General features: G+C 45.1%; 1 protein-coding gene across 3 annotated transcripts in view; it reads right to left on the bottom strand.

The window, feature by feature from the left end:
• The window catches only part of SLC7A10 (solute carrier family 7 member 10), a 42,270-nt gene that overhangs the window by 6,898 nt on the left and 8,515 nt on the right, over nt 1–26,857 (bottom strand). The window contains exons 1-5 of one of the 3 annotated variants that reach the window (XM_027784150.2): nt 9,993–10,107; nt 6,538–6,688; nt 3,131–3,282; nt 2,244–2,369; nt 1,092–1,245 (exon numbers count right to left, since the gene is read on the bottom strand). In XM_027784150.2, the coding sequence (XP_027639951.1) occupies nt 1,092–1,245; nt 2,244–2,369; nt 3,131–3,282; nt 6,538–6,560 (455 nt within the window). In that variant the 5' untranslated portion in view covers nt 6,561–6,688; nt 9,993–10,107. Of the gene's footprint in view, nt 1–1,091; nt 1,246–2,243; nt 2,370–3,130; nt 3,283–6,537; nt 6,689–9,992; nt 10,198–26,857 lie in introns of those variants that run through there. The other 2 variants (XM_055819049.1, XM_055819050.1) reach the window with 2 other exon arrangements.

Raw genomic sequence — 26,857 nt, 5'->3', positions numbered from 1 at the left:
ATGTATTTAACCTTTGTGATTTTGAAAAGGTTTAGCAAAAATGGGAAGTGTTTCTGATTATCCAATTATTTTTTTATATTTTAGTTTCCCCTCAGAGACTGCAAAAATAGTAATAATCAAAAAAGCCATTCACTATTTTTTTTTTCTTTATTTCTCAACTAAGGCCATGTTTGCCTTATTTAAGTCCTAACTTTGCATTGTTCAGCTTTGAGATTATGGTGGTCCATTAAAATATTAGTGCTTTATTAAGGGAACACGTTTCTTTCATCCTGCCAAGATCTCTGGGCATGCACTTTGCCACTCATTAGTGTGAAGGCATGTGCAGAGCCTCTCGTAGGGCTGCAGCTTTAATTCATTCCCATTCAGGCTGTGTAATAGCTTAAATGTCTCCTTGTTTAATTGCTGTGTGCATTGGATGCACAGAAATAACTAATGCTCCAAGAGCTCCTCTTGGCATTTGCCATTCCACTTCATCAGCTCAGAAATGTTGAAACATTTGACCTTTGATTTGCTAAACTAAAATTCGCTTTCCCTCCAGTTTTCCCAGCCTGCTCACAACAAATCACTTCCAAGTCCCTTCCCGTACCCAGGACCAGCAGCGACCCGACGCTGGTTGCCCTGGTGGGCAGGGGCGGGGAGCGCTGCCTTCATCATGCAACGACTTCCTCATCTTCTCTTTCAGGTGTCTGTGGAAGACCCCCTTTGGGTGAAAAAGCAAAACAACTTCCAGCATAATTCAACGCTTCTCCTATAGAATTGATTGTCCCTATAGATACTTGTGTGGCATCTCATCAATTGTTAACTTTCTGCTATAGAAGCACTGTATGACTGAGTAGTGCCATGAAGAGACTAATTTGTCTATAGGCTGGTTTGATTCACTTAATGCCTTGTGCAATATGTTTTTAATGTCAGTGTTCCTTTAACTTGCCTGTTATCTGTTCTAAACAAACAACCTCTCCCTCCTTTAGGAAGACTGGCCCCACAGACATGGAAATACATTGCTGCAGCTTCTTAAATGAGTAATATTACCAGATGGCTCCAATGTCTCAGCACTTCAAGAAAATGCGGATGGCATGGAAATGGATACTTGCCTGCAGGGATCAACCAGTTCTTCTGTTACATAGTTCAAGAAGTTCCAGCCACTGAACGCAAATGACCCTTGAAGAAAAGCTAACGCTAAATGCCCCACGGATGGAGTCATCCAAAAATCGAATGCGTTGCTTGGTGTCAGCTCTTTGTAGTTTCCTGCACAGAGAGTGCAAGCAAGAGGTTAAGCCACCCCTACCTAACAGACGCAGGAAAATAGGTAAACTTTTTTTATTCTTTATTCCTTATTGGATTTGGGACTTCATGCTCTTCATGTCACCATGGGCTGGCATTGCGCTTGCAGTGCTTTCTGCAGGGTGGTGTCCCGGAGAGGCAGCTCAGGCTGTATGCATGGGCATCCCTCACTGCCGTCTGTGCCGTGGCACCGGTGTCACTGCTGGGACCTGGGGGACCCTCCCCAACCTGAACTGTCTGAGGGTGGCTCGTTGGCAGGGTAAATTCCTACCTGTTCTTAATGCAGTTTTCTTTTACAAGAGTTTGGTGGTGGTTAGTAGAAATACTGAAAAATAAAATGTCTGTGAGGCTGGAAGATTTGTCAGTATTGTGGGACTGTTACCACTGAGAAAATTTCTGCTCTCAGTAAATGTCATATTTCATCTTCCTTTACCTGACTCATCATATACACAATAAAAACATTGTGAGCCTTTTGTGTTTTCTGCTTTCCATCAAGTTGGTGAATCAATGAGACTTTTTTTGGCCTATTTTTAATCATATAAGGGACTTCTTGTAGGCAATTGGTCTAGTGCCTAAAACGAAGCAGGTGTCTTCCTGCCCTGGGCAAGGCATCACTTACTCATTTCACACCCAGAGCACATCAAATTTAAGGTACATACAACAGATTAAAAAATTTCAAGCAGATTAAGAAATTTCAGTTACTATTCTGAAACATCCTCAGCTGCCCTCCTTTATTCTATCAAAACCGACAAGGCAGGCCGGAGAGGAACTTGTTTAAGGGGATGCAGCTGATTTCTCCGCTGTGCCCTCCTTTCCACAGCTGTGTGAATACACAGCCCCGCAGCTCGGCTAAACCCAGCACTCCTTCATGCTTGTTTGTAAGGAGGAAACAGTGCTATCAGTGGGAAAAATCAAGACTATCAGCAGTACCATACCCTTGTTAGAGCTGTCTCACAGAGTACCTTTAAAGATCTGTATGAAGCCCACAATAATGATAAGGGTCAGAGCTAAGAGTTTTCCTGCTGTAAATATATCCTGAATGCGTGTTGCCCATCGAACGCTGGAGCTGTTCACCCAGGTCAGGAGGACTGGAGAGCAAAAGACTGAATTCAGTGAAATGAAATCATGCGTATTGCAGAACACACAGTCAAAGCATTGAAAAACACAGACCGACGTGCACATTCCTGCAGGGAACTCTAGCATGGCTGGGAGCGAGGGTGAGGAGGACTGTTGCCTTTCCCTAGGAGACTACCAGCTGCAGGGGAATCCCTGGCAGCCAACAGCCTTCCCCCCTCGGGCACTGCTGGTCGGGGCTCCCCCAGCAATAATAACTGTGTCCCAGTAGTGCTACATGTGTGGGGATTGCTGCTTCCTCGAGGACGTCGCGAATGCCTTCAGTCCCCATAGCTCTCGTTTGCTTTTGCTGGCTCCGTAAGTTATTAATGCAGAGCCGGTGGCGTGCTGCGCTTCCTACACGCTCGCATTTGTGAATGTAAAAGACTGGAAAGGTCTGTGGTGGTGGTGGGTAACGTGCTGGTGGGTCACCTGTGTCGTGTGCCTGTGGCTCTGCAGGGAGCGCAGCGCTGCCCCATCCCACCAGTTCACCTGCCACCACTTTCCCTGGGACCTGCAGGGATTTGGGTGCTGCGCCCCGCTCCAGCCCACTCTGCCGGCTGCGGGCAAGTGGGAAGGGACTGAGTACCCCTCACAGACACAGTGCCTGTCCTGAGACCTCCCCGCTTGCCTTTCGGGTTGTGGCCGTGAGCCAAGCCTGGTTGGAGTAGCCCCTCAAGTGGTCCCATGTAAAACCGAGGCAAGCTTTGTGTGCGCACAAGGAGCAAATACTCACGTAAACACACCATGGAGAGGATCCTGGAGGCATTATAGGGGGGGATACAGTTAGGGAAGACAGGCTGCAGGACATAGTTTGAGAAGGTCAGCGCAATGACGGCCAGACTGGTTGGGTACATGATAAGCACTGCGCTCCACAGCAGTAGAAACCTGAAAAGCCAAGAAAAAGCACAAGAAAGCAGCGCTGGGGGTGTGCTGGAGGACGTACCGCACGCTCAGCTGTGCAGTGCTCTGGGATGGCTCCCAAGGCATTGAGCACCTCTGTCCTGGTCACACCTGACAGTCACCTACCTGTGCCTCTCCTCATCCCTTTTCCCATGTTCCCAGCACACTCTGGATTTTAAATTAAACATTTTTAAGCAAAGCACAGTTTAGGGACATATGGAAGAGTGAGGATTATGCCCGGTGGGCATGCTTTGATTTAGCTCTGTATGTCACAGTGAAAGCATCTCTGTTGCTCCTGGGTTGGTACCTTACCACAGCAGACAGCAGTCCCTACGTTGAAGGCATCTCTGAGGGGTTTCAGCAGGGCAACCAGCTCTGGGCCAGCTGTGCTCTTGGGGCTGCTACTGGCTCCCTGCTGGTCACTGGGGGGTTTCTTGTCACCTTTTGGGTTGGCTCTGCACCCGGGGCCAGGGCAGCTCAGTGCTGCAGCCTTCTGTGATGGCTCAGCTGGCTGCCTGCCTCCAGCTGCCACTGGAGGTGATTGCCACAAATGAGGTACCTTTGCAAATACAAACTGCGAGATGTTTTGATTTCTCACTCTGGGAAAAGGGAAAAAAATACTTATCTTACAAAAGCTGCAGTGGATCTGGTTAGTGTTGTAAAATACTTGAAGCATTATTTTCATAGCAAGAAGTAGTCATTGCAAGAAAGTGAAATCCTTCTTGCCACGTGCATGCACACACAGATACATGCACACACATTCATTCATTCATATACATGCACAAATGTAACATGCAGGGATGCACAGCACAAATGAGGATTGGAAATGGATGTTTCCAAGTAAGACCATATAATTTCTAGATTATGTGGGTTGCTCTCTTAAAAGCTGCTCCCTCCCAGCATGCTGCCTGCTGCCAGCCCCTTAAATCCAGCACCAGCTAGGGAAGCCCCTCCCGGTGCTGGTAACCAGGAGGGAGGGAGTGCTGCTTGCTGGGTGCTCCTTGGGACCAGGTGGTGAGTGTCTCTCAGTCCTATCCTCCACACCTTGTTTCTGAGAAGTATGGGGCAATCTGACACTTCCTTTTTCTTATTAACAACCAGAGAGTTATTTTGGTAAATTGGCATGATGCAAGAGCTGGTTCCCAAATAGCGCTGTTGTTTTTGACTCGGGCATTTTCTTCCCTTCTCTTTATTTTGTTGTGTGCCTTTTTCCCCCGATTTCTAACGCTTTTTGTTGTGGTCCACAGCACTTTCCCCCAGTAATCACTTCGTGCTATTTGGTGCTGTGGGTGGCACACCCGGTTTGGGGCAGCTGTGCAGACTCTGCCTGCTGGGTGAGTTAACCCAGCTGGTCCCCGCTGAAGACTAAATCTGACTTACAGACTGCAACGATGAGATGATTTTCTGACAGGGTTAGGAGGCTGGGGGTGCACAGTGAGGTCAAGTTCAACGCCCATTGCCCCTGTGGGAGCCCCAGCTGTGTCGGCCAGCAGTGCTGCTGCCAGGTGGCAGGGCTCAGCGGGGCCGTGGGGTTTGGTGCAGAGCCCACCAGCCCTTCCCGGTCACATTCATCTTAGCCGGTACGATTTATGGAGGCTGACCACTGTGCTCAGGTAAAAACGTTCCGTGGGGAGAATGACTCTGAAAACAGTATTTCTGGCAAAACTGGCCCTTGCTTCTATGTTGTTGTGTGGAGCGTGTTACAGTCGGTGTTGGGTAGGATGCAGTTTAATGAGAATGTGAATAATTTAATAGATTCCTGACAGTCAATTTGTTTCACGCTGGATTGAAATACACACAGGACTGATAACGCCAATTAAAGTAAATGCAAAATTTTCGCAGAAGGTGACAAAGTTGCACTGTCAAAGGGTAAGTTCAAACGAGATGGCATTAAAAGAAGAAGGAAGCTTGCTAAGATGTAGACCCACTTTTATCTTGCTTTTCCAGGTAAGTTTTAACCAAAGCCTGGCTCTGAGAAAAAGATGTCCATGCTGGTCACTCGGATCACATTCATGTCCCTGAACTGCTGGGGTCGGGGCTGCACTGTTGAGCACTTGCTTTGCTCTCGCAGTGCTGCCGGCAGCTGCTGGGGCAGGATCGGGAGCCAGAGGATGAACAGGGATGGCTGTTCTGGAGCTCAGTTTCTCATGGGGGAAGTGGTGTTTGCTGTGGCTGGCAGGCAGGAATTAATCCTAACGTGATTACCCAATGCTCTGAGTCTTCTAGGAAGTCTTTGCTTTTAAAGCACCTCCTTTTATCATCTGTTGTGTAGGAAGAGTTAAGAGCACAATTTCCTTAGCAAAGAACAACCGTTCCAGATCAGCTATAATTAATTTAGGCGACACAGGGCTGAAATCTCCTGCAGACATCACGGAGTTAGATGCCCTCGCTATGGCAGTGCACAGTCTGACAAGTCGCAGTGGAGCAGGAGGGCTGGGGGTGCGCTGCCTGCCCCAAGCAGTGGAGGGAATGTCACCAGCGCTGGGAGCCCAACGTCCAGCCTGAAGCAGGGAGATGCCATTGTGGCACCCCTGGAGTTACTTTGCCCTGCTCTTCAAATGGACAGCAGGGGAATTACTGCCCCGAGGGCTGAGCTGTGGCACTGAGGGTGCCAGGAGCTGAACCCTATTTGATCATCTTTCACAGTTACTCAGTAATTTACAGTGCTGCAAGAGCCTGAGAAGTTAAATCTTCTCTTGTTGCTGACTAAGAATCCATCAGACCTTTAGAAACAGGCTTGAGACAGCTGAATGTAGATAAAAAAGGAAGATCTAGCTGCTCTTGTGATTCCCCCCCTCCCTTAGGTTATGTCTTGTCTTCTTTTCTGAACACTGGAGTTTGCATGGGAGATCTGAGCTCCTGCATATGCTGATGGCGAAGAGGCTGGTAAAATAACCTCCCAGCCTGTATTCTGAGCAAACCATGCTGGTGTGTAACAGGTGTCAATAGCTGCTAGCTGGATGGCCTCTGCTGGTGGGGTTTTTCTGTTGCTGAGTCTGATCCAAAGTCCATTGAAGTTAATGTCTATCCTCCCATCGATGTGCATGTGCATTAGATTCCACATCCCCCCCCCCCCCCCCCCCCCCCGCCCGCCTTCGTGTTAGAAACATGCTGGAATAAGTGACAGTCTGTGGTGGCACATGCTGCTTTTGGGAAGGTGTGGATTCATGTGGAAGTGCTGGTCATCCTGGGGCCAAAACTGAGATTTTTGCGGATACCTTTGCATACTAATTTCCTCACCTGTGGAAAGAAATGAACAGCATGGTTTGATCTGGGTCTCTAATAGTCTAATGGTCTTGGTGAAATTGGTTCTCAAACATGTGTTTGGGGTGTGCCTGTACTCCCAAGAGGCTCTCACGTTGGATATAAAATATCATGGAGTCAAAGCAGCCTGTGAAAATAGAAAATTAGAGTGTACCCTACTTTTGTCATTAACAAAAGAAAACAGTTTGAAATAGATGCTGCAGTACAGATCACCTTATCCCAGGAAAAGCTGAGCTGGTTTAAGAAAGTTGGAGCTAGTTTGAATGTTGTTAATGTTATCCTACCTTGCTGAAACAATTGCTGCCTTTGGAACCTCAGATTATTGTAGCAACAACAAAAAGGAAACATTCAAGTACATTTGAAGCATGTTTTACTTGCAGTTTGGAGTGACACTTATCAAAGCTTTGGCTTCATGCTCTCTGCTGATTTCAATACTATAGATTTTTAGTAAGGATGTATGTCCGGTCATCAGTCACTGCTGGTGAAGCAGCTGTGTTGCAACATTATTGCTGAACATTCCAAAAGAAGTTGTATTTATCAGAAATAAACTAGTGGGCTGAATGTATTGCCTTCTGCAAGAATAAGTATTAAGCCTATTATTTATTATTTTGGCCAATGTTGTTTTTATGACCTGTACAGACATGCAAGCCCATATGCGTGTGAGATGAGCTGTGCTCGGACGGCTCCAGCAGCACGGGATGTGATGCATTCCAGCAGTTAGTGTACTCTATACAAATGCTATTTAAAACCAAGCTGATTTCTAAATGAGGATGAAAGCAGGAGGTCTGCTCTCTTAGTACCAGACCAGAGTGCAGTGCCACAGGAGCCCTGCCTGGCCGGAGCTGCCAGGCAGTGTCCCTTCTGCAGGGTCATCTGCTGAGTTTTGCCATCACCGCTGCCCTCAGCAGCATCGCATGCACTGCCCTGCAGCTGTCCTCAGCCTTGGAGCGGGGCCAGAGCTTCTGCCAGCTCAGGACACAGCCCTGTCCTGCCTCTCTCTTTTATTCCATCCACCTTCTTACAGCACACCTAGCAGTGTTACAATTTATTATTTTTTATTTATTTACGCAACCAACTACCAATACTGCTAGACACAGAAGCTGGGGCACGTAGTGCTCCAGTGGCTGTTATGAACAAATAGTACTTCTCTGTTCCTATGCAGGAAAACATAATAAACAGGGAGGATTTGGGGGCTAGGGAAAAGGTAACAGAAGTGAAGAGGAGATCTCATGGCCTGGATGGGTACAGCACGTGCTCCTGTAATAAACCTCTTCATATGAACAGACCAAAGCATCCAGATTTGCCATCGGGAAAATTCTTTGGCAGGTGCGCTAAAGCCTTGTGTGCTGAATTTGATGTTCTTTGCTGTAGAAGGATTAAATCAGAAGAGAAAACTGAATTTTTGGAGGAGCAGTGTTCTTTTCCTCAGGGGAGGCGCAGTGCCAGCTCCTGCCAGGCCCCTTTCAGCTCAGAGCCCCACGTGCCAGGGGCCAGCAGGGGAATGGGAACTTCCAAAGGGGAAAACTGAAGGTGCTTGCGAGGGTTCCCTAAAGCTGCAGGCTCAGCGAAGTGCAGCAGGGTGCATTCCCAGCCTGGATTTACTGGAAAACATGACTGAGCCCCCCTTTTTACACCAAAACCTACCCAGAGACTTCTTGCCTAAGGCAACCCTTTGTCATACTTAGAACACTGTTTATTTCCTTTGTGAGAAAATGTGAAGTCTCTTTGCAAAGCAAGAATAGGAGCAGTGCTTCCCTTTAGGTGACAAGGTTGCTTTTTTGATATTGCCTGTACATCGCAAGCCCGGACACCAAACAAGCTGCTGCCAGCGCAGGGAGCTCCCTGCCTGGGGGGTGGGAGCGCTGTGTGTGCCCCGGTAAGTGGTGGGCAGCGATCAGTCAATGGGCGCGTGGTTTGCTGCAGCGACCGCGTAGCCCGGTGCTGCTGATGCCGTGCGAATTCCCTGAACACAGCAGAGTGAGCTGAGGAACAGCTAAAGCCGGGTTTAGTTGTACTTGATTTCTAATTACTTTCTTTCTCTCCCCTAGAAAGCATAATTCTTTTGGTTTTGTGAAACTGGCGGTTTCTGGCCTCCCTCACAGTGATATTCCTGAGATAGCACTTGTGACTGCTTGTGCAGTTTTATGCTTTTTCATTTTCATGGTCTGTGCTTGCAGACCCTCTTCCCAGGACTAGGCGATGGGGGAAGCTGCTGCCTGCCTGCTGCAGCACCCCAGGAGGGCAGGGGCTTTGCTGTGCGGCTCCTGCCCCCGTAAGAGAGCAAACCTCGGTGAAGACGAGTGGTGATTTTGGTTAACCAAGCCAATGCTGTTGTCACCTCAATCCGTGCTACCACGCCAGTGTAATTCTCTATGCAAAGTGGGACAGTGTTCAGAGGAGCAGTTCCTCTGACTGAAGAAACAGGGACTTCCATGAGAACTAGTTCAAGCAACGGCTTAATTCTGACAAGCATCAGAAAACGACCTTGTCACCTAGTGTGCATTCAGATGCTGGCTGTGCCCTGTGCCTGGGTGGCACGAAGCTGAGGCAGGCAGGAGCAAGAGGACAGCCCATGGGACAGGGTGACAGCCTGTCCATGTTACACCTGTGCTGGTTGACTCTAGCTCAGCAGCCAGCTCAACTGCTATGAGCTCCTTTTCCACCTCAAATGAGAAGGAATATGCTTTTCTTTTTTTTTTTCCTCCTTCTTGTTCTAATTTGTAGTTATGGTGCCTATTTTTCACAAATAAAACAGCAACATGTGGCATGGCCTCTTTACTTGCAAATGAGTGAGCTGGCCAGAAAGTCTCATTGCTTCTCTAGTAAGCTGTGAGTACAGACTGACGGTTTAATTTTTCTTGTAGAATACACAAAAAAGTACATAGTCAAATAGAAATTATGACCTCTTCTCACTTGTCCCTTCCTCCCTTAGCCACACTACTCTGTTAGTGGTATTTGCAAAGAGAAATCACTCCCAGAGCTAGCATTTCCCCCTCCTTGTATTTACAATGCTTGTTACTCCGTGCAGTTGCAGTAAACGAAGCAGTGCTGCAAGCAGCTTTGGTTTACAGTAAGTAGCTCCAGCCCGGCTGCCCTGACAGGTGAAGCTCCTCAGTGCAAGGTACTGATCAGGGCTGGCACACGGGAATGTTACTTGGACACAGCATCGTTTGCAGCATTGTTCTTTCCTGCCACAGACCCCACTGAGTCAGAGGGGGAAGGGAAAGCAGCCGTCGCCTTCTCTTGGAAGGCAGCACCGGGAGCTCTGCGTAGGGGCGATTTGGTATTTCTAATGAGAACAGAAAGAATGATTTTGCAAAAGCATTTTATTGACAAATGTTCCCTGTCTCTTCCAAGTCAGGTATCTTTTTCACACAAAATACTTCATGTGAATGTGTTTTCAAATTACTTTATAGAGATAGGGTACTTACCCAGCTAACCCACCAAAAATCTCTGTGACGTAGGAATAATCCCCTCCCGACTTGGGGATAGTGACTCCCAGTTCAGCGTAACATAGCGAGCCAAGGGCAGCCACCCCGCCGCCAAGCACCCAAATAATGAGAGCGAGTCCCACCGAGCCGGCGTGCTCCAAAACTCCTTTTGGCGAAATAAAGATCCCAGAACCGATGATATTACCTGGAAAGGACAAAAGGTTTGCAGTGAGGTAAAAGTGGGAAACATACTTTTTCTTTTCTTTTTTAATTAAAAAACCTAGGCAAACTCACCCACAGACCCCACCCAACCCCTCTCTTCCAGGTTTTGCATGATTGTGTTTTATCTGATCATGCCCTGGGCAAAGCCTTGCCACTTTCCTGCAGCCCAGGATGGTAAGCCCATGCTCAGCTCTGCTGAGACACGGTGAGACTCAGGAAAGCATCTGCGTTCGCAGCTAGTGGTTTTGTGGTGTGAGCTCACACAGCTTGCATGACTGTCTCCTGTGACCTGCCGTGCCCAAGTATTTCATCAAAAGGACTTCTCAGAAGCAACTTTGTAATGAAGATTTTTCATCTCCTCCTGCGAGGAATCTAAACAAGTTAAGGCCCATCTTCAAGGGGGCTGGGAGGTCAAAAAAGATGATGTAGAATTAGCTGTAATGTGGGGGCCAAGGGGTACTCTTGCCACCAGGGGAGATCATAGATTGTGCTTCAAAAAATCATCTCAAAGTCTGAAATATAGAAACCCATTAACATTTTATATTTGCAATAACTGTGCCACTTAGTCATCACCCATAGATTTTAAAGGGAGATTGTGGGGTGACTGAAATATTGGACAATGAGGACTTTGTCCTGCTAATTTTGTTTGTTTAGCACGTGAGCCAAGGCAGTTCTGGGTGTAGAAAGGGTGCAGCTGGGATGGACAGCCACCAGGACCAAAAGCACTTTCTATGGATTAAAAAAAAAAAAAAAAAAAAATCCAATGAGGGATGTAGATGTTATCAGAACTAGATCATACCAGAATAACAGTAAAATTAAATATAACTATCTCTTAGCTGAACTCGCACAGGGAGCCCTAAGCACTGCTACAGCATCAATCACGGCAGCTTGTGCTGAAGGAACAGGCTTTGATGCCGCTGAGTGGCACAGTATCATTCACAGCGCTAATAGATTTGTTCCGGATCTTCCCTACTGGGAAGCTACATGGCTGGAGTGGAGTGGTGAAATCCTTCAAGAAGATAGATGAGGAGTTAACATATTGCTAAAGCATACTTAATACTTGATAAAATTTATGGGGCTTTTTGATCACGGTTTCTCCTGCTGGCTGAAGTGTTCAACATATTTAAAACAAACAAGCTTTTCTGGAAGACTGCTTGTGTCCTGTTCAAGAACTGTAACAAATCTTGAATTTAAGCTGAAAAGAAAATACCTGCCTTAGGAGTTTAAAAACTGTCTTGACAGTCTTTGGTACTGCTGTGCGCTGCAGTTGGAACAGTTATGCTCATGCATATGGAAGACGGCCTTAAGTTAGAAAGGACCCTTAAAAATGATCCACTACCTGCCAGCATAGATACCTGTGTATCTCTATTTTTTGCAGATCAATATACCTCAAAATACTGCAATTTTGGGAGGAGGTATTAGCCAGTGATATTTTGGGGAGCATGCTGAACTTCGGACATACTGCTTCTCACCACAATAGAACTGTAGGGTTTAATTGCCTCTTTGGGATGGGACAATATTCCTCTTCGTCAACCCCAGTACTGAACAAACAGGAATCGTCTGAAGACAGAATAACATGTACATGCATCTCCTGGCTCCCCTCATTCCGTCTTCTCCTGCTCAGTGCTCTCTTGCACCTTAGCTCAGGTTTGCCGTTTTTGGCAGCAAACAGCAGATGCGTTACCCATCCTTTAGCAAGCTCTTGGCAAGAGCTTCCACCCCCGTGCTTTGTGTCACCTTTTCATTCCATGAGTACATGGAGAAAGGATAAAATCCGAACACAGCATGGCATCCCCTGAACTGGTAACAGATGAGCGATGTAGCAGATCTCCAAGCTGATGTGCAACATCACGGGGTGGTGCCTCTGCAGAGGTAGGCTGTGTGGGGCTGATGGGGTGACCCCCGAGCACCGCTGTGGCTTTTGCACTGGCGAGGGGGTGAGCTGCCTGCACCGGGCTTCCTGCACCTGCGCAGCCGCTTCGCTGTGATGGGCAGAACCGCCGGCGGGCTGGAAAGAGTGGCGAAATGGGGAGATAAGCAGCAGCAGCACCGTGGGAAGCAGTGTGATGGGGCCATGCTGTGATGGACCCGAGGAAGAGAGAGACGAGTCCCGGTGAGGCGTAACTGCAGAGATAAGGTGGTGGTGGCCGTCTGGCGCGGCAGTGATAAAGTGCGGTCTAAATGCACAGACAGGTAGTTGACGATGTTTTTTAAATGCTTGCACTTGGCAGCGTCAAAGCCCCGAATCTCTGTGCTTCGGGTTTCTGCCTGTAGGAAAGGGCATTGCTCATCCCCAGCCGCCCGGGTGATGGGCAGCAAGGGGCAGCGGAACTTACTCAGACCCGAACTGCTGTAGGGAGGAGGTGTCCGTGGCGCTGCACGGCTTGGAGCGATGCCCTCCTGTTACAGCAAGGCTGCCATACGTGCCAGTGTGCGCTGAGCTGGAAAGAGCCAGTACTTTGTTTAAGGGGAATGCTTTCTGGGTGCAGCTACCTGACAGAGCAGGACAAGAAGGAACCAGCAGCCTTCTGGATGGTTATTTCACACAAACATTCACAGATTATTTTTGTTAAATTAAGTAGTTAATCATATTTTCAAAAATCTGATGTCCTTCATGAACGAATATACGATAACACAAAATTCTCTTCCAAACTCATTATGGATTTCCTATTATTTTGCTCTTGCAACATGTGCAAAAGCCCTACCAGCAGGAGTGGAAGTGCTACACCCCTTCCGACAACAAAATGTTCTGATGGAAACCTGCCATGAATGTGGTAAATGTGTCTGGGAAGTGCCTTTGCTTCACTTGGCGTAGGGCATGTTTAAAAATAGATATGGTGGAGATGCTGAAATGATCCAGGAGAATGAGATGTCAGAAACTGCCTGACGAGAAGCAGAGTTTTCAGGAGGTCTCATGTTCCTTAGTGAAAGTTCTTAGGCCAGAAGTCTTAGCAGTAAGGCAGGCACTTCACCTACAAAAAAGTATTTCAAAGCAAGCCTCTGTCAGCAGGAACTAGAGGGAATTTGGTGAGCAGCCCTGGGGCAAGAAAGGAATTGGCTGTGCAGTTCAGGGAGACTGTCATTCCTGTGCTCGCTGTCCCGAGGATAATTTCAGCTTTACTAGTGCTGCTACTCCTGACACTCACTGCACTTATTTTTTCTTTTAAGATGTGAAGAGCTGGAGAAAACTAATGAATTCTTGTAAATCGGCCACTTTCTGTGCTCCTCTGTGGCCTCTACTACAGTTTCTTGCTACAAAATTACCCCTTTGAACCAAAAGGAGACTAATGTTTGCATTTTGTATGTACATGCCACAGACATCTCTTAGGACTATAATACAGAATAGGCTGTCTAGAAATATATATATATATATATATATGTATTCCTGTTGGTAATATTGCAGCCTTACCCCTGCCTGGCAGGTATGAGCCAGTTACTGGAAGCTGTAAACAACAAACCAGTACTAAGTGATCACAGTAAAAGGCACCTCATCTAAAAATGCTAAATTTGAAGCTTCCTCCAGATCAAGCCTAAGGAAATACTGATGCAGTCGCACAGCACAGTGGCTTGGGTAAGGCAGATACACACTTGTGTTGTGGTGCCGTGCGCCCCAAGCCCACCACAAATGCTCGATGCCTTATGCCAGCCACAAAAGTGGAGGACAGAGAGAGGTGGAGACACAGGAAACAAGGCAAGTGAAGTGGTCCAAGCAGGGGAGAGTGGGATGATGAGCCTGAGTTTGTCTGTCTGCTGGCCCAAGCCTGCTCCCTTGGCATATTAAAATGTTTCTGCCAGTAATTAAAAAAAAAATAAAATTAAAAAATGTTTCTCAGCACACCAATGAGCCTTGGAAAGATAACCTGCAAAAATACTTACCTCTGGAACAAAATTCTCTTTCCACTCCAGTCAGTTGAGAGTTTGTGAAAGACATATTTGAGAGACTAGAATTTGACGAATTCTGTGAATTTATTTATTTATTTGCTTATTCACAATAACAATGGTCTGCGATGGGGCAAGGGGAAAGGTAGACTTCATAGCTATGCCCGCTTAATGTTAGAGAAAAACATTTTTGTTCTTAACTTGGAGAAACTGGCTCATAAAATTGTTCAAGAGCTGCTCGTTGGTGTGGAAAGGTGACCCTGGCAAGGACTGCCAGAGCCAGCAAGACCTTGGGCGATCTGCTCCCACACTCCCTAAGACCCCGGGTGCTCCCGCTGAGCTGCACAGCACTGCTGGATGTGTTACTTGACCGGAGAGGTGAAAAGACACAGCCATTTCTTTCTTTTTTTTTTTTTTTCAAATTCTTTTCTCCTCACCCACCCCTGTTTTTCTAGGATGTAGAAATCACTCTCAATAAATTAAAAAAAAAATTAAATACAACGACACTGAATGAGATCTTAGAAGTTATATATTGCAGGCTATTTTACCTGCCTTCTGTGTTTTGTAATTATTTTTTTTTAAGGCTTCATGGCTTAGATTTTGAGAATTTTCTAAAATAACTCACGAGGGTTAGGAACATAATTTTTTAACAAAAGCTGAGGCAGCCTTTTGTTAAATGTAATGGAGTAATACCACTTCAAGAGTTATTGTGAAAGGGGGAAAAAAGGCAACAAACACCTAGATATAAAAGATGACAAAATAACATGCTGTATATGGGAAAGTGCATACTGCGGCAACTGACTATGGTGAGACAATAGGATGCAGGTAATAAAAGAAAAAAATCCTGTAATATAGGAATTCATGTTTTTTAAAAAAAAATTTAAACACTGAACGAATCTTTTCCCAGCTGTACTCTGCATGCAGTGCTATAACCTGCTGCTGGGGAGTTTTATCCAAGACGAGCTGCGCTGTCCTCTGGGAGCCTGCCCTGGTTTCCCAATGCTTACAGCCCAAACGGCCGGGGCGGCTGTGACCCAGCGCGCTTGTGGTGCCACCGACCCGCTGGAGGTTGGACAAACCCACAACAGCTCTTGTAACACGGCAGCAAACAGGGTGTGAAGCGAGCCCAGCCTCTCCTATCAGCCACGCTCCATCCCCACGGACTCTGCGGCAGCGGGTCCCACAGCAGGGTTTTGCCTAAGAGGATGCCAGAACCCCCCTCCTTTCCAATTTCCGGTCCTTCATCTAATTACGTTTGGGATCTTTCGTGTTTGTAGTTTTTGGCGCTCAGACCTGGCCCTGGGATGGGTTTCCCAGAGCAGTCGCTCACACACGGTGTGCGGTTTTGTGCATAGGTCAGCACCTTGTGTAGAGCTAAACCATTCGGGCAGCGCGGTACCGACCCGCCAGTCAGGGCATGAGGCTTTGCCCAGAAATCCAGGGTTTCCAGTTCGCCTCTGGCTTTTGAACTGTGAGAGGGCGTTTGGGGTCAGGTTTTGACATTTTTCAATGTAACTACGGGAGCTGAAGCTCGTATTTTAAACAAAAGCTGAATTCTCATTACAAAACCCTATGAATTGCACTTTGAAGGAAAACACTAAATATCACCGCGCTTGTGAGAAAATAAAGTGACCTGGTAATAATTTGCGTATTCACTTAGCGTGCAAAATCCTTAGGGCATCTTTTATTTATCTGCAGCACAAAATCCACACGGACTGTAAAAATAATGGATCTTGCCGCCTGCTGAAAGTATTTAGTTCTTCAGGAATGGCCTTACTGACTGTATTTAAGAGAACATATTTCTGATAAAACTAAGCAATTTCCTGTGTGGTTAGCAAAGAAAAATATCACTCATGCCTTTTTACTGCTTGTGCATTTCTTTAAAGATCTGTTGCACGTCTGAAATTCTGAATGGGTCTGTAATATGAACTAGAAATTTGTCTAAGCAGCTCTTAGCCTTACAAAGTGAAATATTAACAACAAAGAAATTCTGCACCTTTTTTTTTGTTTTTGTTTTGACCACAGTCAGGTAAATCACTTTGTGACTAGATGTTCAGTGAAGGATTACAGCGGGCAACATTCCTAAAGAACTGTTGGTGAGCAAAAATCCTGCCAGGCTCTTGCTTTCATTAAGTGCTGTTTATTATCCTCAGAAGATGGTACTCCGAAGCTCAAAGCGGGTCACGTAGCGCGGGGTGACACGTTGCAGGTAAAGATGGGGGGAGATGAGATGTTTGAAGGCAGGCAGCGCTGGCAGAGGGAAAGCCTGTGTTACCTGGGTGTCCTGCTTCCTTCAGCACCATTGCAGAGGTGCGTCCCACGTTTATTGAATCAGAGTAGGAACAGTAAGACAGAAGTCAAACGCAGTAGTCTGTATCGTCAAGGATTGTATCCCTAACTGTATATTGGGTGTTCGCTGCTACAGTCGTAACAGATGGTCTGAGTATGTCTCTGAGAATCTCAGCTACGAAAGGCAAGTCCAGCATCCTTTCTTAGTGCCGATGTGGGGAATGTAAGCCATTACTTGCCGCTTTTTTATGAAGCTGTAGAAAACGAGATTGTTGGTGGTTTTGTTTTGGTTTTTTGTTGTTTTTTTTTTTTTTTTTAAATGATGTGTTGGGGATACCAGCTTGGTTTGTTACAGCTTTCTTTTGCTATACTGGTATACTGTATCCTCAACAGCAGATAACAGACAGTTTTCACTGATAGCTGTGAACAGAAGAATAATCAAAAGTCTGCCCATCCTCTCAGGACTCCCACATGTCAGTAGACATTGTTCAGGCCAACAGGATGACAGTCCGTGTCACTGCTCAAAACAGCTCTCTTATAAACAAATGCTGGAGTTTTGCATACTGCCTGGGAATTGATAAATAAATAAATAAATCTTAATTGAATGTGAAATATCTCAAAAATCTCAAAAATGAAAGATTTGAGATTACTGTTTAACAACAACAAAAAAGCTTAGTCAAAAGGAACCGTGCTTTACAATTTGTTTACATCTAAATTAAATATGAGGTGGATTGCATCAATAATCTGAATCATATAGATTGGAAAAGATGTTTGAGACCATCAAGTCCAACCATTAAATGGCGATGATGTAACTCATTGTGGATATTTATTTATATATTTATTTAGCAGAAAACTGCTAAACTGAGGGGCCTCCAGTCCAGCTAATTGTCAGTTACTAATTTGCTCTCAGGAGTTAAGCACTCCTAATTGAGGAAATTAGTGACTGATTTTGATTGCCACTGCCTGTTGGTGAGCCCAGGGCATGACACACCTACAAAACCAGCCAAGAAGTCCCATGCATAGCTCATCGCTTTGGTGCTAACCAGAAAACTTGTGGCAGCACAGGCAGTCCCAAGGGCTCTATTTATTTACAATAAATAAACTTGTCACCTTCTGCCCTAGCTGACCTCCGGCTCTGCCCTGAGCCATGCACCCGCAGCGCCGGCAACGTGACGGCTGCTTGCACAAAAGCAATGCCGTGCACTTAACGGGATGGATGGGCACAAAGTGCTGCTCAGCCTTTGCCCGGCTCCTCTCCAGCTTATTAACAGAAGTGTAGCATTTAATACAACAGATTATAAGTGCACACACACACACACCCCCCCAAATACAAAGAGAAAATGATGTTCTGAATCGACAAAGCAGTCAGGCCAAAAAATTACTAAACTATAGGGACTCTGCTGAATTAAAACCAGCAAACTCTCTAAGTGAGTTTTCTTAAGTTCTAGTCAAGCATGAATTTAGGCTGTGTGGCAGTGTTTTAGATATTTCATGCAATGGCCTTGAATTTCTTTGCTTTTAAATAGCATTCAGAAAACTTTTAATGAAGAAAGGATGAGGAATAAAAGAATCTATAGAGCTTGGCATTAAAATAATAGCCATTTAACTTCATATGTGAGTAAAAAATGAAAGTACTGTACCAGTGGAAAATGAATTATGGCTCTTCAGCTAATAAGCTTGCAAAAGTAAAACTGAGAAATGGCTATAAAAGTAACAGTGATAATTTAATGTCTATGGGGATTGGTGTTTAACAAAATTCTTAAAATCTGACTTCAGTTCAAATATTTATGTTAAAATTCCTAGCAAGTAAGAACATGACCAGTCATTATAAACTGCAGTTCCAGCATTCCAAGCGGATTTTGCTGGGTTAAGAATTTATAATCTGATTACGCTACACCCAGCTTTTACGTAGCCTGATTTTAAAAATCTTTAGATACTGACAAAAGTAATTTCTGTAACTTGTCATAGATTTATAAAGAAGATATTTGCCTTTTGAGCACTAAAACACAGGTCTAGTTCATGAGGACTTGAAGAACCAAGTTTTTCTAACAAGGTTTGGGCAGAACAGAAAACTGAGTAAAGGAAATATTTCAGGTGTAACCTCACCGATGCTACCTGCTGTGGTAGCACGGAGGGTGTGATAGTTTTAGTACCAGGGTTCGGTTTTGCTATTGCACGCGGTGCTATGGAGATTTGCCAGTCATTTTAATATTTTTATATTTATATTTCAATATTTATATAGTAAAATGTAGTACCTACACATTACAATGAGCCGCAGCATCCCCAGAAGGATGCTTGCCGTTTATCGTATTGCCTTTTCCCGGCTGGAATAGTTACTAAGCCAGGCTCAAATGCCTGCGCAACTGCCTCACTCGAGGAAAACAAACCCAACGGCGTTACGGACCGGCAGGAGCCGGGGGCGGGCAGTCCCTTCCGGGCCCGCGGGGTGGCGCCCCCTGCGGGGCACGGCGGGGCACGGCACGGCGCGGCTCGGCCCCCGCTCAGTGGCCGGGCCAGGCGGAGCCGAGCAGCGCCGCCCGCTGGGACCCGCCGGGGACCCAACGCGCCTCGGCCGTGGCTGAGCGGGAGCTGCGGGGCGCAGTCTGCTCTCCCCCTGCCCCTGGGGGCTTTGCCGCTTTCCCCGGTGCCACCGGCATCCGCCTGTTGGCAAGACGATGGCGTGTAGCTTTCCCTGACAGACAAGCACCTCTGCTTTCTTGTCTTCGGTGTTTTAAGAAAGTGTAAGACCGATTACCCTGCAAAGGGCACCGATGAGCGGAACTAGCAAACCGATACTACTTGTACGTGACGGCTGCTTTCGGGGGTGCTAGACAGCTGGGCTGCAATTAAATGAATTTAATTGCAGCTGGGCTGCAATTAATGAAAAATTCACCATCTGGAGAAGAGCAATCAAACCAAATTTGTGAGAACTGCTATCCTCAGTCTTCCCCGGGCCTTTAATATACCTGGAGCTATTTGAATAGCTCTTTAAAAGTAGTAAGCTGCACTTTTAGCTATGGCTTAAGGCGTAAACTGTTGGTTTGGAATCACTTTCCACCAGCAGCGGAAAGCAGCGCTGCAAAACCTGCACGGTGCATTTACGGGGCTGCAGTACCCTGCTGTTCGGCTGAAGCCTGCTGTGGCAAATACAAGGCTGAACATGCTCAGACCATTGGGAGCCCAGCCTCCACCAAGGCACCCAACAGCTTCAAACCAGAGAACGTGCCCGTTTAAAATTCCTGCCTTTCTGAAAGGGGATGCTCTTTTACCTTCTTTTTTGTAAAATTAGTAATAATATGTCAATTGCTTTTCTTCTCCAGCAGAAGGCTCACCAAGAGAAATTTCATCAAGAAAACTTTTAAGCCTCTGGTTTGCTAACATGATCATCACAAAATAACCTGCTGGTTGAATAGCATTCAAAGGAGGTTAAGATAGCAGGTGCTGACTATACTTGTAGGAAGAGCACACTGGTATGGTAAAGACCTCTAGGCTGTGGGATATTATCACCATAGTGCTTAGAGTCAAATGCAAATGCTTCCTTAACCAAAACCAGCACTGGGAACTCTGATCCCATTCTGTGGCTTGCAAGCATCACGCTCCCCTGAGCACACACGTGGGCATACACTGGGTACGACAGATTAATTGACAAATCTGCGTGTTCGGAATTGCAGAGCCCAGCTGGGCACCTGGAAGGAGACATGGCTGTCCCCACCCGTCATTGCTGGTCCTCACCTGTGGAATGCCTCCCCACACTAGAGGCCAAACATTTAGATGATGTCTGCAGAGGCCAGACTGGCACTAAGGTCGATAAAAGTCCAGGAGATGCTGGGGATCAGGCCTTTTAGGAACATGTAAATAATAAAGGAGAAGACGGACGTCTGCTGGTGCGTGGTTTTATTCTGTTTTATTTGCGTAATGCTGCTGCAATGTGTTTATATCAAAGGAGAAGTTAAAGCCTGTATGATAGGATTTTTGTTGTTGTTCTAAATTGAGAACTCCTTTTATTCTGCTAATCCTTTCACCGGCTGCAGGCTCTGTCTGCTCTTTTCAGGCACACAGTCCGCTGCTTTATTTCCTGCTCCTCTGTTCTGACTCTTGTACTTGGTCTGATTTCTCTACTTCCTTAACTTCTGACTTGTTCTCCTCTTCTCTTGCCAGTGTTGGGATATGTGGGCTGCATTTCATTAGCATGGAGTGCAAACCTCAGCCTTCCGTGCCTTTCACTATACGCTGCAACTATAAGGCAGAAATATTCGGAAAAGCCTTCTTCTCCTAGGGCCTAGATGGCATTTTCCTTGGAATATTCTCCAAGGAGTAACACTGAGCGAGCTCCAGCACAATGCCACACTGAAAGCAGCCAGTGCGGCAGTAGGGCTGTGTTCGGGCAGGGATTGCTACCAGCCACCTTTGCTGAGCTTCACATTGCACCTTCCTTTTCCTGCCTTCCCTGACATCAGGGACCTCGAGCAGGGTTTACGGCAGGGCAGTGCTGTCAGGTGAAGATGAAAGGGTCCCAACAGAGAGGTGTGAAGCAGTCCTTTCTGGTGGTTCCCACTGCATCACCAGTGGCAGTGGTGCAGGAGGCTGTGTGGAACAGGGGCTCCAACCACCCCCTTGGCTGTGGCCCTTTGGCATATAAAGGGGCTGCTGTGACCCTTGAAGCACAGCACTCCTGGGGTGGTAGAGAAGGCTTCAACCTTTCTACTAGTTTTCAAAGAGAAACTGAAATCCCAGCCTACCTTGCTGCTGCCAGAGGGACATGGAGGAGACCCCTCTAATGCTCCTAAAATGCCTAGGCTGCCCTGGTTAGTGCAGCACTGCACATTGCTCTCTATAAATAGTGCAACTTTATGCTGTATTAGCCCTTGTTATCTGTCCAACATCTGTTTTTTGTGCTCTCTGGACCGTAATATCCTGACTTGGAATTTTACCTCTGAACAGCAGAAATGTGTCATTAAATCCCCTGATGGAGAAATTGGCAGTTCCTAATGCCCTGCTCTGCATGCACGCAGGAGGAGGTGAGGGTCTTCTCTAAGACACTGCATGACTGATTACGACCAGACAAATCCTGATTTTAAGGAAAGCAACTGATAGCAGAGCAAGGTTCCCCCTGTAGTGATTTAAGAGGCAGATGCCAGCCCACGCAGCTGATTTAGTGTTTGTCCCTTGGCTGAGAAATCCCACAGGTGACAGCTGTGCCTCTGGGATGGCTCTCATGGTGCCCTCTGCACCTACAATGATTTTCATTATTTATCAAGAAGGAAAGCAATTACAAAATGCTGCTGTCAAGCTCACCAACTGAGCTTTAGCAACAGCCAAGGAGTTCAGCTGTGTTGGGGAGTGCTGTGGGTCAGACAAGGACAGGACAACAGACGCAGCTTTTTGCCAGCCCAGGCTCTTCAGCTGTACTCATGCCAATGGCAGGGACCCTCGCACCATCTTTGAAGCATAATTTGTTTTGTGGAAAATGCTGTGGTGTTTTTATTTTCTTTTTTTTTCTCCCCCTAGCTCTATTCTTGCTTCCTGTGACTGAGCACAGCAAACATTACTTGAAGAGTCTGGAAAATTTAGCAGCAACTTGCCCAGGAAAGCCTCTTCCTGTCCGTTCCTGAAAGCTGTCAGTCCTCATGGTAGTATCACCACTTGCCTAATTAGAAAGATGAAATAAAATAGCAGTATGCAATTCCAGAAGTTATGCAGTACGCTACTACAGGTGCACAGAAAGATCTTTTTTGTTAGCTGAGTCTAGGCTCTAGCAGAAGAACCCAGCCTGGAAGCTGGCATCACCTCTCTGACCCCCACCCTGTTCCGCAGCCACTGCGGCACCTCCCTGCTTACCTTGCACAGCATCACTCTGCAGTTTTTTGCTGGGAAAAATGTTCCTCCTTGCAAACTAAAAGCTTCGTTTGGATGCGTTGGTGACCTTTCAACCCTCAGCTGTGACTATCAAGAACCCATGTGTGTGCCATGTTTGCCCCAGGGCTGTGCAACAGCAAAGGGACACAGGGACAAAGACTCATGGGGCAGCATTACAGGAGTGAGCAGGTCTGGAGAAAAGACACAGCTTGAACTGATCTGCTTGACTGTAAATAAGGTGAAATTAATTTCTTAATTAAGGAGCATTAATTCCTGCTCTTGCCTCTGATCTTCTCTCAGATTATTGGAGTTTATGCCTTCTGCTCTGACCCCACAAAGATGGGTCCTGCAAAAATGTGCTCAAACTTAGGTCAGTTGGTGGATTTTTGGACCATGCTTCTGTAGATTCTGCAAACCTGTGACATTATAACCTGAAGGGGTATAATGGGAATTTAAGTATGTTAAACTTTTAAGGTAAAGCTCTGTCTTCAGTATTGTTCTGAACAGTAAAGGGGTTAAACACAGTGCCTTCCTGAATTGAAATTCCAGGCAATAAATATTTAAAACAAAGCAATATGAAAATAGCAGTAACAAGCTAACCAAATACACTAACTGCTGTGTTACAGCTCGGGTTACATGATTGGAAGAAAGACTGATAAAGAATTGCCTGGGATCTTACACAAACCTTAGTTTGGATGCAGATGTAAACAAGACATGAGCTCTTCAGTAAAGTTTGTTGTTCTTGCAGGTTTCATACCTCCTTGATCAGAAATCATTCCAGCTCTCAAGCTTACGTTCTTTTGGTTGTAAATCTCTGTTAGCAAATTCTGGTGTAGTTAATTTTACCTCTATCAGTATGGTATCATTACATCTCCAAATGGCTTTCTGTCTTGTTTTAGCGAAGAATACAAAGATAGGCTTATGTTTCACTATGGTCAATGAACAAGTGGAATTTTAAAGAAAAAAAAAAAAAAGGTATTTATGCTTCCTGGGCTGTGCACAACTATCACATAACAATATTTTATTTAAAGCTTGCACTTAATTTTAAGTGCACTTTGGTAACTAGCTCAGCCTGAGTTTAAATGAGATTTACAAATACCTATGAGCTTAGTATATGCTTCTTAAAATTCTGTGTTGTGTTCCAGTTAGAATACCAGTGCTGACTTATATCTTGACTTTGAAATATTTTATTTATTTTTAAATAATACATTTTGATAATTTTACCAACAAGAACTAGAAACTTCTTGATTTCCAAAACAAATGGCAGCTTTTCTTGAAGCTCTTAAATAACTATGAGCTGGGAATTTAAGGAAAATGCCAGACCTGTTGTTACACAATCTCAAGAGTTAGCAGTATTACGGTGTAGTTTTCTTTTGTGCATATGAGTCCTGTATTACCAAATACCACAACTAGGTCTTGAAATTAAGTATCTTCAGAATTAGTATACTTCATGTTACTCACTGACGTCTTGATATATCGGGTCTGTCTAAGCAGTTGACCACAGAAAAACTTAGTCAAAAAAAGTCACTCCTTCCCTCTGGATGGAAAAACTTATTTACAGAATGTTTTGAGTATGCAGCAACATGGCATTAAATTAGCTAATCCTGCAAAATACAGATTAATAGAGACCTTAACAACCCTGCCATCACAATGTGTAGGACCCTGGTTAAAATGTGCTGTTATAGTTCTGGCACAGATTGGAGATGTTTGATTTGTCTTGTGTTTCTTCCTTCCTAGTTTCCTAAAGAGATAGACCTCTGCTTGAAGTAGGTCCTCTAGAATTGCCACTTTCCAGAAATTTTGTAATTGGTTTTGTTTTTTTTAGTTCTGGTGCTTTTGAGTAGCTAAATCTCAGCCAAGAAGTCCTCAGACCATTTCAGAAGGCCACAAAGGGAAATGTAGGGATTTCAATAGATGGTGTATTCATTCAGAGACTTCAGGGAAGTTCTGCGAGTTGGTGGCTGGAAGTGAATTTGCTCCTTTTGGCCCTTGTGTGCCACTTTCCCCATCTCTAAAAGTGAGAGGACAATCCCTACCTGCTGCAAAGGGCAGCTGGGTTGCTGGAGCAGCTCCTGTATCCTGACCATGTTTGGTCAACAAATGTTTTCATTGTTAGATTTGTGGTAAAAGGAGTGCACAAGACTGGCGCTATAACTTTAATTAATGGGAACAAATTAACACTTGTCACCATTGCTCTCTGCTGTGAGGTGCAACCTGAACATAGTATGGTCCGTTCTGACCCAACTTCACTGCAGTATGACTGCCAGCCTCGCTCAGGTATGTGGGTAATAAAGGATTAATGTGCTTTGTACCTAGCTGATTTGATTTAATTTAGGCCCTGATCCTATGAGGCAATGAAGTCCTCTACTCTCCTTGACCTCAGCAGGGAGTGGGGGGACTAGGGACCTGTTAAGAAAAGTGTCTTTAATCTTCCATTGGAGCCTCAGTGCACGAAGGGGAGCTATTCCTTCTGCACACACTTGTAAAATGTACAGGATTTGGGTAGCTTTTGTAATAGTCTGCTTAAATCTTAATGCGTTGCTAGGGAACTGGCTGTGTCCACGACCAAGAAACATGTAGACGTTGTGTCCTACTGGTCTCTGGCAGAGTTTACCGTAAGAAATGGCTTTATTGCAACAAGATCTACTAGCAGTAGTACAGAAAAGCAGTTCGTCAGCTTTTTTTTAATTACAAATATTTTAATTCTATCATACAAATAGAAATCCCTTCCAAGCCGAAGGCTAGGCATGTGAGGACACCACCCAGAATCAAATACTTTCCCCCCTTATTCTTTAAAATATTGACTCAGCTATTTTTTAATTTACTTGAGTCTAAGTACAGTGTTTGGAAGCTTAACATGCTTGGATACTTTCTGCTCTCTTGTACTAACTAATGCTATTACTATTTTAAAGACACAACAAGAGCTGATTATTTGTGTTTCCAAAGTGTATGTCTTTTCAGGTTTTCAGACCATATTTAAGAGCCTCAGAAATGGTGAAACGTTTGTGTTTATGGAGTCCTAAACTGCCATTTCTGATATGGTTTCATCTCCCTTTCATGGACATCAGAACTGTCTGCATTGTTTTAAATGAATGATAAAACAAGGCTTGAAATTAGCAAAGAAATAAGCCTGCTATCAAAACAGGACAAAATCTGGGCAGAGAAAAAAAAAAAAACTCATGGGGAAATGGAAATGAAATATAGTCTGAGATTACTTCCCTAAAAACAAGCAAGCAAACCCTGTTCTATCAAGCTCTCAGGAGAGCTGCTGAAGAATTTTGAAATAATCCAGGGAAGGAACTCAACCCCTCATTTTCATTCTTCTCAGTCCATTCCTTGCAACTCCCTAAGAAAAACTGATCCCTTGGGTGTTTTCTACAAAGGGATGAATTTTTATGATATAAAAGCACATAGCTTAAAGCTGTAAGTCCTCATATTCCTTGGCAGTCATTATCTTCAGGTTTACGGAGAAGCACATATTGATCCTTTCCAACACATGGGTTGGCAGGGAGGCAAGGCACACTCACTCTTCTGGATTCATCAGCCTTCCTCGTGGGACCTGAGCAGAAGCGATCTCACAGCACAATATGAGGCTGTTAAAAACCCATTGTATGTGACACACACTAATAGTTTTTTTTCTCCTTGTCTCATGGTGGTTGCACAAAGTAACAGCAAAAAGATGGAAGACACTTAGGAACTACAACAGACTAGCCAACTAACGATGCTTTTTCTTGTCAGACCTATAGCTTATTACATCATGCACATGTATTCAAGTGCAATGACCTTTTCGCAAAACTGTTTAAGTTCTAGAGAAGGCGTTGCAGTAATCAGAGCTCAACTTCTGTCCTCCACTGTCTGAATGCAACTCTATACTCAGAGAGCAACTCTTTCTAGCCTGACTGCTCGCCCCTGTGTGATTATCTGACCCAGAGTTAATGTAACATAATTAACAAGTCTTGTTGTCCAGTGATGATTGTCAGTGATTGTTGTCCAGTAATTATATCATAATTAACATGAGTTGTCCAGTGTCACAGGTGAAGTAGAGGTTTTGTGATGGGCAGCCTTGTGACATTCATTGTCATAGATCAAATAATATTGTGGATTTTAGTTCTCTGGCCCAGTGTATTCCGTAGAATGAGATTCTTCCTTAATTTGATTTTTCCAGGCTTTTGTGACTCCACATAAGGTCTTTATATTGTTCAAACGTAATTTCTGCCGTATATTAAATTAAGATGTTTGGCCAGATCTAGATTATGTGGCTTCATGTAGCTGATGAAAGAGCTATTGTTTTATTCACAGAAAAACTGCTACTCATCCAGATCACTGACCTGTTTCTTGGCGTTAGAAGTAACCTCTCTGAAGTTGCACTGATTTTTAATGCTATGTTTTACACTATTGATCCTGAAGCCCATGTTTGAAGTGTGATTACAACAGTATTCAAGGAACCGATAAAAATTTCAACTTAATTTTCAGATACAGAAAGATTTTATTTTTCTGTAAGTTTTGGTACTGTGCTAAAGAAAGTGGTAAATGAATCGGAGCAATTCAGCTGTGGGGGTTATTCCATTACTCAATGATACAGAAATTCCTCAAGCTTAAACATCACCAATATATTCCCC

This window comes from Falco peregrinus, chromosome 14 (genome assembly GCF_023634155.1).
Source record: "Falco peregrinus isolate bFalPer1 chromosome 14, bFalPer1.pri, whole genome shotgun sequence".
NCBI lineage: Eukaryota > Metazoa > Chordata > Aves > Falconiformes > Falconidae > Falco > Falco peregrinus.
This window is presented reverse-complemented; position numbering and strand designations above follow the sequence as displayed.